Source organism: Neopsephotus bourkii, unplaced genomic scaffold, assembly GCF_033783945.1.
Source record: "Neopsephotus bourkii isolate Nb327-2 ecotype Australia unplaced genomic scaffold, CSIRO-AGI_Nbou_v1 NB_1634, whole genome shotgun sequence".
In the NCBI taxonomy this organism is placed as follows: Eukaryota; Metazoa; Chordata; class Aves; order Psittaciformes; family Psittacidae; genus Neopsephotus; species Neopsephotus bourkii.
This window is the reverse complement of record NW_026902109.1, coordinates 4,380,140-4,393,222: the sequence shown is the minus strand read 5'-3', so window position 1 is coordinate 4,393,222 and position 13,083 is coordinate 4,380,140. Positions and strand designations below refer to the sequence as shown.

The window sequence follows — 13,083 nt, the reverse complement described above, 5'->3', positions numbered from 1 at the left end:
TTCAGAAACCTAGAAATTACCATCTAGATACAGAAGCTAAACAGTGTTTAGGGGATAACGCTCAGGTGAGCTTATGTTAATTGGCTTACTATCCATTTCAGCTTAGGTTTTATCATTTTTTTTAAGACCCTGAAACTAGGCTGAAAACCAGCCATTCTTGCTGGAGTGTCCAACCAAGTGTTGAATCAGTGTCCTGCTCTAGCCAAATTGGTATAATTCTGCCAAATTACTGCTAAACTTATTTTGGGACAAGCCTTTGTATTTCAGTCCTGCATTGAGAGACTTTCATCTGCTTATGCAAATTCAGTAAAAATTGAATCCTTAAACCTGATCTAAATGCTGATGTCCATCCAATAATTCATTTCTTCAGTCTCCCCCCACCGCAACATGCACACAGTTTCTTCCTCTGCTCTCCCCCAAGCAGTGGGGAAAACCAGCTATAAATACAGACAGGGTTTTTAGGTTTCAGGGGGTTTATGACTTCCTGTTTTGTTGGGTTTCTTTCCCCAGTGTCTGTGCCTGTGCTTGATTAGGACATTCCTCCATCTGTCAAAGTAGGGTTTAAGTGCTGTAAATCTTATGCTTCTTATTTTTGATGTTTTTTAACAGCTGTTACAACAATATTTTTTTAATTATTTTATAGGCAAATTTAGAAAACAAACCAGTAAATGGCCGCAGACCAGAACTCATGGAATGCAGTATATGTGGTCATGGTGAAAAATACAGGGTGAAAGCACACCAAACAGTACCCATTGAAAATGTGCAGTCTAAGGAGAAAGAAAGAATGACAGGCTTAGAAGCAGAGAAGTGGACACATAATGAGAAGCCATCTTTTAGTGTCCATGTCAATGGAGATATCCATGGAACTGTAACAGGCAATGAACACTTGAAAAACGCTGAAGACAGTGAAAGAGCAGTCTCTCCCAGTCACTTAGCTGAGCCAAAATATTCATTTGCACAGACCGTCAAAAATGGCATCAAACCCTTACATTATTCACCACCAGAAGCAGTTGCTTCACTGAAAAAAGTGTCTGTAGAGGAGAGAACAGATCTGACAAGCAACTCACATATGCAATGGACAAATAATACCAATCTGAGTAACTTAGTAAACACTCTGGTGACTGGTGTTGGCTGCGTTCACCCAGAAAAACAAGGAAATGTTTTGATGAAAGAGGAAAACTGCACTTGCAGCATCTTTGAGGATTATGATAAGTCAGTTCTGCAGACAGGTTCCGTTTCAGATCTGCAAGAAAGCTTGTGTTGCTCTCAGCTGCCTGAAGAGGAAGTGCATGTAGGGAAGGATGGCTTTAAAGTACCTAATGCAGAGACACAGCATGAGGATTCTTCATTCCAGCCAACTTTCTTGTCCCTGATTAAAACCAGAAATTTAACTGTAGAGCAGGTTGTAGCTATTGAAGCTTTAACACAGTTATCTGAAGTCCATTTAGAAACAACTTCACCAGCTAAAACTGAAAGTACTGAATGTACAGAAGAAACAACTTCCAACTTGTTCCATAGTTATAAAAGGCGTATCTCCTCCTCCTTCACATCTTCTGCACTAAAAGAAATCAAAGATGCTTACTTACAGAATGAACAACAGCTCTTGGCTCACTGCACTCACTCGCAGAACCCTCTCCCTAATAAGGCAGTGTTATACAATGGCCAAAGCTCAATTTCTGATTTATGTGAAAAACCTGCCAATCTGGCTGATGAGATGTATAAATTACAGTTATCCTCAAAAGATACCAAAACTTTATCTGACTTAACATCTAATGCAACATCATTTTCAGGATACACTACCAAGAAAAATTGTACTCACAGTCCAGTCACCCTTGCACAGTATTGCAATGCTTCATGTAATGTCCAGCAAGCAAGTAATAACTTGGAAACTCTTGGCCAGTTAGAGCAAAACCCAACTTGTAATGATCTGAACTTGGAACCTAGTTCTTTGATTAAAGGGGGAATTCACAGCCAGGATGAAGAGGATGTAGCTACACAACTAACTCAGCTTGCAGCACTAATTGAATCAAACCAGACAAATCCTGTGCAGAAGAATGATATAAAGGCATCGCTGCTTAATCTAATATCACATGAGAGACAGCCAAAATATAACCAAGATGTATTGCAGAAAAAAGAATCTGTACTTTTTAAGCATAATCATAGTTCTTTACTATTAAAGCAGAAGCAGCCAACAAATAAAAAAGGAAATGCTGTACCATGGAAACCAAGACACAAAAAGAAGCCTCAAGAAGCACACTATCAACAAAATAATAGAAACCAGCTACAGCCATTGTCATGCCAGCGTAGTGAGTTACAGGACATTTGGATATCATCAAAACTGCACAAGCTTGGTCAAACCCTGCCACAGGACTCCAGAACAACTCCATCTGAAAAAAAGACTCCAAGAACCAAAGCACAGAGAGCACTGAATCAAAATTTAGCATCACAAGAAAAAACTAGATTATTTCTCCCACAAACACAGATAAAATTCCATAGATGTTTACCTGAGATACCTCAAGAGAAAAAAAAAAAAGACATGTTATTTGGCTGTGAAGTGGTGAGTGAGCAAATCAAAACTTCAGGTTCTGGGGAGCCACTAGGCACTGATCCTCTGAAAAATGAAGTTGCACGTAACCAAGATAGTGACCTGTCCTCCGGTAATGCTCTGGCTCTTTCACAGTTGAAAACAGCATCCTTATTGAACAGACCAAGTGAAAGCCTACAGATGTTTACAGAAAAATGCAATTCTCAGGTACAGCAAACAGCAAATGTCAGTCAGATGCATCCTTTGCCTCAAACTTCTAATCAGCCTAACCTGAGAGCTAATGAAATCCATAGTGAAGAAAAAACCTATATTCAGCAGGGTGCTGTCGAACAAGTAGATCCAAAGTCACAGGTGCTACCTGTTTCCTGTGGTGCGGCCCAGGTATCAGGTTCTGTTGAAGCTCTCAGGAATACGGAGTGTGCGGGCGAAGTGTCTGCTCTGACGTCAGCCAGTTTGGGTACTGACCACCTGCAGAGCACAAGTGACTCAGGGTGCTCTCCAGCAAAAAACACACTCAGCAGTTTCCTTGAATCACCTATGAAGTTTCTTGATACCCCTACAAAAAATTTAATAGATACGCCTACAAAAAAAGGACAATCTGAATTGCCAACTTGTGACTGTGTTGGTAAGTCTTTTTGCTGAGTCTTCCTATGTTTTTCAGATAGAGGTCTGTTATATCGCTTCCTTTAATGTGAGAAGTGTCCTTGTCGCTTACTTAGCTGTTGCAAAAGAATCGGTGTTTCGCCATTAGGAAATGGGAGTAAATTATTTTGTCCCTCTCTGTAATTTGTGCTCAGTGCTCTTTGGACCTGCAGAACATGGAAGAATTTATTATTTTTGGTAGTGCGAATGGCAGGTTTAAATTCTCTACCTAAATTTAAACCCAGGAGAGAAATGAGTTTTTCTGTTTGTTGTCATTGCTGACTTGTGCTCTGTGTGAATTTATCTGCTGTATATCAGATTCTGATTTTTATGAACTAGTTTCTGTCTGAGATGGGCTGGGTAAAAATTTTCCAATATATTATCATTGTGGCCTAAATGCTATTAGGTAAGTGGCAGGGCATAGTTGTGGATGGTATTGCTACTGTCACTTAATCCTGCTGACCAATGTCAGTTTGCTTTGAAGAGCCTATGTCAAAGGCTACTGGGTGCCTCTTACTGGGGAGAGGAGAGGGAAGGTGGCATTCCACTAAGGCTGCATACGTGATAATTTGCATTGCAGGATGAGATGTCAGGCCAAACTCAGTACTGAGAATTTTGCAAATACAGCTTGATTAATGGTGCTAGACATATTGTGTTTTCAGACTATCAAAGCGCACAGATGGAAACACAAGTCAGAAATTTTACAACAGATTGTACACAGTCAAATTGTTTTGTCTTTGCTTTAATATTCTGAATCAATAGAGTGCTAGTTAAGAGGCCTGGATTATATTTATTGTTCTGTAGTATATGACTATCAGTTACTTGTTTTTCCTCTCAATTTTCCTTTGTCTAAAATGAATTAATGTTTTCCTAGCAAGAAGGATATTGGGAAGCTTACTTAGCGTACAGCTCCTGTAATGAAGATTTGTAAAGAATGCAAAATATTACTATAATTAAGATTACTTTATAACATAAAGAATAAATGCTAGCAGATTAATAGAAGGAAACAAGTATAAGCTAATTTGGATGCCTCTGAGGAGAAATATCTGTCATACTCTTTATTCAGTGCATTTCAAGGACAAATTTTCTGTATTGTAATTTAACTTGGAAGATGCTTCTGTAAACTATTTCTAATCTTATTTGTAATGGTGTAAATAAATTTTGTATGTGACAACTTGGCTTTCTCAACCTGCTTACAGAGCAAATTATAGAGAAAGATGAAGGCCCATATTACACACACCTCGGGACAGGACCAAGTGTTGCTGCTGTGAGGGAAATAATGGAGAACAGGTGAGGAAAATTCAGCATTTAATGCTCACAGTATTTTTGGCTGTCTAAACAGGAAAGAACAACAGCGATGAGAAAGCAGATGCTATGTTCAGCTTTGTTTTCCTAAACTTTCTCAGTACTTATTTGTAAAGTGCTTTCCTGTTCAGGTGTGCATGAGGTTGGACACTAGCATTTAGGTTCCAAACTGTCATGTCTTTCCTGAGCTCTTGCAATTTCAGTGTTGAATTTCAAGTGCAGTGTGCTCTTAGGTGCTGTTGAAGTCAACAGGAATGACAGCTATCAGCAGCTGGCAGAATTTTGTAGTGTTCTGCATGCAAAGAAGCTATGGCAAACTGGACAGAAAGGTCACATTAGTGACTGAGTGCACTAGGATTTATATGCAGATAACATTTACTTTCCCAGATAATGTTTCCTTAGTGGCAGAAATGTGTTATCATTTAAAAGTGGTTTAGACATTATGAATATTTTGTTTTCTTTCTGTTCTCAGTTATGTGAAAATGAAGTTGTTATTCTTGTTTTAGTGGAAAAGTGTCCTGTTTTTAAATGGTCTACAGCAGTTTGTCTAACTCATGAACTTTTTTAAATGCAGGTATGGAGCAAAAGGAAGCGCTGTAAGAATAGAGGTAGTGGTTTATACAGGAAAGGAAGGAAAGAGCTCTCAGGGGTGTCCAATTGCCAAGTGGGTAAGTTTTTATGTTACAGCAGTGAAATAGTTTTGTGTGCCTTTTAAATATCAGATGATGTGTAGTCCTTGATCTTAAACATAATCTGATCTTTAATGAAGATTATCTGGTTCTTCATTTAATTGATCTATAAGTCTGCCTGAATGATGAAGCTAAGGAAAAGAATTTTTTTTTTTTTTAATTTATTGAAGATGTGGTGCTATGTGTTATGCTGTGGTTTGAATGAGTGTGAAAGAGAAATGCTTAACAGAGCTAGCAGGGATGATCAAATCAAGGGTAAGAAGACCCTGATGCTGTCTGAAAGTTGGAGTGGTCCATGTTATTGGAATGGGATTGTTGCTGGGGACAGTTGGAAAACTCTCCATTAAAATTTTTTAAAGCCTTTCTTAGTTGTATGGACATCTGAAGAAAAGAGAGTGTGGTGGATCAATAAGTTCAGTCTCATGTACCATGGAGTTCATTACCATTTTTGGGGAACTGAACTCAGTATTTGGAAACGTAAATATTATGGTGATATTTTTCACCAAAGTCTTGTCTGACATTGCTTCCTAGGAGCCAGGAAATGAGGTAACAGACACAAGCTCCAGGGGAGAGCTTGGAAAGAATTAATTGTCCTTAATCTTTGCTGAAGCCACTAAGGGAGGTAAAAAATAGACTGGAAATGTTGTAAACTGAGTTTTGGAAAATAATAAAAGAATTTGGTTGTTAAAAGAAAAAAAAATTAGAATATTGCTGTGTTCAGGAATTCGAGACTTGATTGAAAAAGTAATGAAGATAACTGCACAGTTAGGAGACTAGCATTTGTAACTACATGACAAAACCAAGGTTATTACATATTGTATGTGGATGGTATTGCATGCTAAACACTGACTTGAACAGACAAAATGATTTGTTTTATATGCAATACCTAAACTTTTTCAGAAGGGAATATCATATCTGCATGTTGCTTCAGATAATATTTAATAACAAATCAGTGTCCAAGAAAAAAAGATGACGAAATTAATTTTATAAACAACTGACCCCAAAAGAATGGAATGATTTTACTCGGTGTTTCAACTAAATAGAACACTCAGTTTTAACTGAGGACATGAGTTAAAAATCTTACCTTAGACAAGGTCATGAGCAGTTGAAAGGAAGAAGGCATTTAAAGCTAAGTCTTGACCTTGATTTTTTTCTTTTGTCAGTATCAGCATACCGTCTTTTATGTAAAACAGAAATGCTAGATTTTATTGTATATCTGCTTGGCTGTAGGTGTCCAACATGTGAGTACAATATGACAACTAGAAAGCACTTATGCATACAGAAAAGGTTGTTTCAATGTACAGGGACCTGCTCTCCAGTTAGTTAGATTTTTATATTTTTATATGTAAAGTGTTTTGCAAGAGTAAGCTTTTAAGTTCATTAACTTGGTTTTTTAAGGTGCAAGCTTGGTTTATGCAGCAGTGACTGTTTTTTTGTGTGCAAGTTCAGACGTAAAAGGATTAATGCTTTTCCAAGTCTGCTGTTACTGTGTGACTGTTCAGTACAAGAGTGGGAAGGAAATCACTGAAATCTCCCTGTAGGACTGTTCATCCTGTTTAAAATCCACATATTGAGGCCGGTATTCTTAATGGGTTGCATTAACTTTTCATTGGCAATGCTAATTTTATTTAAGGGACAGACTGGTATGGGTGATACAGTTGTGGGGGTCTATTATAGATCTCCTGATCAGGATGAAGGAGTTGATGAGGCTTTCTACAGGCAACTGGAAGTAGCCTCGCGACTACATGCCTTAGTCCTCATGGGGGATTTTAACTATCCCGATATTTGCTGGGAGACTCACACAGCCAATCATTCACAGTCTAGGAGGTTCCTCCAGTGCATTGATGATAACTTCTTAATGCAAATGGTGGACAAACCAACTAGGAGAGGAGCACTGCTAGATTTAGTACTCACCAACAAGGAGGGTTTGGTTGAAGGGGTGGTGATCAATGGCAGCCTTGGCTGCAGTGACCATGAGATGGTGGAGTTTAGGATCCTGTGTGGGAGGAATTGAATACCTAGCAAGGCCACAGTTCTAGATTTCTGAAGGGCCAACTTTGACCTGTTTAATCAACTGCTAAGAGAAGTCTCATGGGAAAGGGTACTAGGCGGTAAAGGGGCTCAAGATAGTTGGTCAGCATTCAAGGACCATTTCTTCCAAGCTCAGGATCTGAGCGTCCCAATGGTCAGGAAATCAAATAAGGGAGCTAGGAGACCAGCGTGGTTAAACAAGGAGCTGCTAGGCAAACTCAAGTGGAAAAGGAGAATCTATGGATTATGGAAAGAGGGGCTGGCCACTTGGGAGGAATATAGGACAGTTGTTAGAGGATGTAGGGAGGCAATTAGGACAGCTAAGGCCTCCTTGGAACTTAATCTTGCTAGTCGGGTTAAGGACAATATAAGGGGCTTCTTCAAATACGTAACAAATAAAACTAACACAAGAGGCAATATAGGCCCACTGCTGAACGAGGTGGGTGCCCTGGAGACAGAGGATATAAGGAAGGCAGAGGTGCTGAATGCCTTCTTTGCCTCTGTCTTTACTCCTGCAGACTCTCCCCGGGGGACCCGGATTCCTATTGCCCCAGAAGGAGTCAGGACAAAGGAGGAGTTTGCTTTGGTAGATGAGGATTGGGTTAGGGATCAGCTATGCAATCTGGACATCTTATAAATCGATGGGTCCGGATGGAATGCACCCACGGGTGCTGAGGGAGCTGGCGGAGGTCATTGCTGGGCCACTCTCCATCATCTTTGGTAAGTCGTGGGAAACAGGAGAGGTGCCTGAGCATTGGAGGATGGCATGTGTCACGCCAGTCTATAAGAAGGGCAAGAAGGACCCAGGTAGTTATAAACCGATCAGCCTTACCTCCATCCCTGGAAAGGTGATGGAACAACTTATTCTTGACACCGTCTCTAGACATATCAAGGATGAGGGGGTCATTAAGAGCAGCCAACATGGTTTTACCAAGGGGAAGTCATGTTTGACCAACCTTATAGCCTTCTATGAGGAAGTAACTAGGTGGATGGATGATGGTAGCGCGGTAGATGTGGTTTTTCTTGATTTCAGTAAGGCACTTGATACTGTCTCCCACAGCATCCTCATAGATAAGCTAAGGAAGTGTGGGCTTGATGATCAGGTAGTGGGGTGGATCAAGAAGTGGCTGAAAGGAAGAAGGCAGAGAGTTGTGGTCAATGGTGCAGAATCTAGCTGGAGGTCTGTGACTAGTGGAGTACCTCAGGGGTGGGTGCTGGGCCCAGTGCTGTTTAATATTTTCATCAAGTTTGCTGATTTTCAGCAAGTTTGCTGATGACACTAAACTGGGAGGAGTGGCTGACACACCAGAAGGCTGTGTTGCCATTCAGAGAGACTTGGACAGGCTGGAGAGTTGGGCGGGGAGAAATTTGATGAAATTCAACAAGGGCAAGTGTAGAGTCTTGCATCTGGGGAAGAACAACCCCATGTACCAGTACAGGTTGGGGACTGACCTGCTGGAAAGTAGCGAAGGGGAAAGGGACCTGGGGGTCCTGGTAGATAGGAGGATGACCATGAGCCAGCAATGTGCCCTTGTGGCCAAGAAGGCAAATGGCATCCTGGGGTGCATTAGAAAGGGTGTGGTTAGTAGGTCAAGAGAGGTTCTCCTCCCCCTCTATTCTGCCTTGGTTAGGCCGCATCTGGAATATTGTGTCCAGTTCTGAGCCCCTCAGTTAAAGAAGGACAGGGAATTGCTTGAAAGAGTCCAGCACAGAGCCACAAAGATGATTAAGGGAGTGGAACACCTCCCTTACGAGGAGAGGCTGAAGGAGCTGGGTCTCTTTAGCTTGGAGAAGAGGAGACTGAGGGGTGACCTCATCAGTGTTTACAAATATGTAACGGGTGGGTGTCAGGATGATGGAGCTAGGCTTTTTTCAGTGATATCCAGTGATAGGACAAGGGGCAATGGGTGTAAACTGGAGCATAGGAGGTTCCACGTTAACATCAGGAAGAACTTCTTTACTGTGAGAGTGACAGAGCATTGGAACAGGTTGCCCAGGGGGGTTGTGGAGTCTCCCACATTGGAGATATTCAAGGCCCGCCTGGACAAGTTCCTGTGTGATGTTCTCTAGGTTACCCTGCTCTTGCAGGGAGGTTGGACCAGATGATCTTTTGAGGTCCCTTCCAACCCTTGGGATTCTGTGATTCTGTGATTCCTTATAACGGAGCATATTTGGGTTTTGGCTATGACCAAAGAAACACAATTGTGAAATTTGTTTGAAAGCGTATGGAAAAAGTTTGCTGTGCTCTCTGATAATTGCAGTCACAAGGTTCTGTCAGCTGCACAGAGACTTTTACTTACTCATTTACAGTGTATTTTGGGACAGATTCATTTCTTTGCAGATGAACAAGCTATTGCCCTTAGGGCTCCTGAGAGACTTGGTGTGAGAGCACCACAATGGAACTCTGCTGAAGCAAATATAAGGAAAGATTGAATGTATCTCTTGATCATACTGAACTGTTTTTCCCAATTAATTTTCCCTATTTCAACCAGCCTTACTGGTTCATTAGAAGCATTTTAAGATTAAAGGAGGTCTTGTAAAATACCTGTGTCCATACATGCTTCTGTTACTGACTGCATTTCTTAATTTCGATTCCTTCTTAAATTGTTTTTGCTGAAGTGGCTCCAGACATGTGCCTGGTGTGTTAAACATTTACTGAGACAAGCTCTTTTTCCCCCAAAGGAGCTGATGTTTTCTTCCTTAGATTTCAGGTTACCATAAGCTTGCAGAAACTTTTTCAGTCTTCTTTTGAGAAGGAAGAATAAACATCTGTTCTTCTGTGGGTTTTTAATGTATTATATTTTAGGTTGATATTCTGTCCCTTTGGATGTGGGCAAGAGCCCTCCTATTAGTTGAATGTAAATATTATAAAAAATGCTACCTAGGTTTTGAAATGTTATGATAGTTGTATGTGTTAGCATTAGACTGGCATCCACATGAGCTAAACTGTGTGCAGTGAAGATGAGCATGCTATTGTTTTCCCTACATGTGGTGGCAAGGAGACTGGTCAACCTTTTTTTTTGGTGCCAAATTGTGTTGTCTTATTTTTATGTCAAAATAGAATGAATAAAGTTTTGCCAGAGTTTTCAAATGTGTTGGTATCTGTGGAGATAATAACTTATTCTTCTTTATTTTCTGCTTGGATTTCTTTTGCTTTTATGCTTTGTCCAGGTTAATCATACTTCTTCATAATAAGTTTAAAAAAAAAAGCCTCTGGAGTACTGAAATTACTCACCTGAAATTACTGTAGGCATCGCCCCGCTGCTCTGAAGTCCAAGATACATGCCTCTGACCTCAGAGGAGCTCAGCTTCAGCTCTTAATATTTTCTGGATAAAACCCCTTTCCTATGGGTTCCTTCTCCTGGTTTCAGTGGACGTTGGCTTGGATCAACTAAGCTATCATTGTTATCTGTTGTCTTTATTCAGAGTTGCAATGTAATTTTTAAGGCTCCAGCTCTGAATAAAGACAAGAGGTAAGAAGTGATAAAAACACCAGATCAGGGTGGAGGTTGTTCTTGCTGATATCCTGTCTCCAGCACTGACTGATAGCAGAAACATGTAAGACCAGGGCAGTTGCTTCCCAGAAGACTTGCTTAGTTTCCAGTAATTCACAGCTCTGTGGTTCCCCAAGCTGGAGGTAGTGTCTTTGTGTTGAGTTGGCTTTCACAAATGTTGTCATCTTTATTTCTCCTTTTCCTTCCTGTTCTCTTATGCTAGGAGTTAAAATGCTGGCATAATATCTTCAGCCTTGTGCTCTGTTCTCAGTAATTCCTAGCAGTTGTTGTTGCTTTTTCTCCATTGCAGAGCAGTGATTTGGCATTTTAATAGTGCTTTCTATCATTATGCCAGCTTTTTATTCCTGCATGGTAATAGCCAACTCACAGTCCATCTCTTATCTAAAAATAGAATTGTTTTCACCATGTCCATTAAATATGCACATCTTCAGTGAATTTTATCTGCTATTTTACTTGTCCGCTCAGCAGTGCAAATTTCTCCTTCGTTTGCAGATTGAGCTTGTCTTCACTAGTCTGAATTGCTTAGTGTCATCAACAACTGTTGTCATCCTTTTATTTAACCTTAACAAACATGCTGAAGAGCACAAGCTTGTCCACAGTTCTACAGAGCTCCCACTGGAAACATACCAGCCTTTGTTTCATGTCTTTTTGCCAGTTATTCATGTGTAGCCCTTTGATTCGTCCCTAGACACATCAGGGCATTTAAAAAGCCTTTACCAAGGGACCTTACTGAATGGCTTTTGGAAATCTAGAAAGACCTGGAGCTTGACTAAGCTGTGAATTTCTTTCAGAAAAGTTTATTTCACTTCTCCCTGTGTCTCAGTTTCCTGTGTGATCACTGCTTTGCCCCACACAGATACCAGTCTAATTTGATCACTGAATTGATGCATTTTTTCAGGATCTTTGTAAAATGTGGTATCCTTTTGGTAGTCTTCAGGTCCTCTGGTACTAATGTATTATAAATCAAGACAATACACATCGCATTTAATATTTGTTTCATCTTTGAGTTTCTTTGGTGGATCCCATCTGAACTTTTCGGGGGGATGTGTGTGTTGAGTTTTGGGGGTTCTTTTGTCACTATTTTCTGTCCCACTTGGCAGTGAAATGGTCAGGAGGTCTGGTGCAGCACTGCTGGCTAAGACATAGAGAAGCTGTCGTGCTATTCAGAACATACTAGAGTGGGGAAATTTTTTTGAAATATGTTTGAAAAGGACTTTAAATTCTTCTGGACTGACTGTCGCCTGGCTGCAGGTTTCAGTAAAAGGCAGCTCCATTCTGCTTTAAACAGCTCACTGTACTTCAAGCTTTTATTTATTAAATTGTCTTTATGATTAAATATGGAATCATATGAATGTGATTTGAATCACATATGGAGATTAAATTAGCTGTCTTTATGATTAAATTATGTTCTCTCTGGGAGAAGTCTGGAAGGAAATTAATTCTGGGACATGGAGAGGGTGGCTGATGGGGGTTTTATTCACCTCTTTGAACAGTGTTATCTTAGAACATCACTTTCTTGCCATAATGGTGTAATTGCAGGTACGATAGCTATGCAGGCACTATTTTCACTCTTTGAACATGGAGGCATACCTTCTAAATACATAATTGGAGGAGTTTATTTTGGACAAAAATTTCTGGAATGTTATCCAAATTAAAGCCATTCTTTAAGTGTTGTAATCCTTTGAGATTCAAAATTATTATAAACTTTTACATAGTTTATGCAGTAAATAAAAGTGTTTTAATGTTTCATATGAAAAATCACTCAAATATTTTAGCAAGCATGAAACAAAAAGGTATGTTAAGTATTACAAAAGAGCAAGCTTTGTTATTATCACTACTAAAAACAAACGGGGTATCTGAACAATTGAGAGAGTAGCTTCTTATTGTCATCTATATGGTACAAAGTGCCATTTACAGTTGCCTGCTGTACAACTGAAAGGGGAGTTTGAGGCAATAAGGAGTGAAAGAGGGCACTGGGAGTTTGCAACTTGAGTTTTGTCCTCATTTCTGGTTGTATGATTGTAGAAGAATCACTGAACTTATATGTACTGCTATCAATTACTCATTTGTAAACAGTACAATATTGGTTCCAGTAGCAAGCTGAGAAAAGGTGTTTGCAGATAATTGAAGGTATCACACTTCAGTGATATTCTTGTAAAAATAGCTAAGTAACTTAATAGTATTTGTGATTGAAGGTAACTGCTCTGTGCTAACTCTTTATATAGTCTGCTAATACTCAAGAAGAGAAAATTCAGGGAAGTGGAACTTATTTCCATTTTTATATCTCTTAGATGTGCTGAGAATAAAATGATAAAACATTTTCCACTAAGAGACGGGTTTAATGTGCGTATAGGAG

At 39.9% G+C, this 13,083-nt stretch overlaps 1 protein-coding gene across 7 annotated transcripts in view; it reads left to right on the top strand.

The window, feature by feature from the left end:
• Positions 1-13,083, top strand: part of TET1 (tet methylcytosine dioxygenase 1) — a 98,636-nt gene that overhangs the window by 56,932 nt on the left and 28,621 nt on the right. For all 7 annotated transcript variants that reach the window (XM_061373955.1, XM_061373954.1, XM_061373956.1 and 4 more), the window contains 3 exons: positions 644-3,170; positions 4,387-4,477; positions 5,067-5,160. In XM_061373955.1, the coding sequence (XP_061229939.1) occupies positions 644-3,170; positions 4,387-4,477; positions 5,067-5,160 (2,712 nt within the window). The remainder of the gene's footprint in view (positions 1-643; positions 3,171-4,386; positions 4,478-5,066; positions 5,161-13,083) is intronic.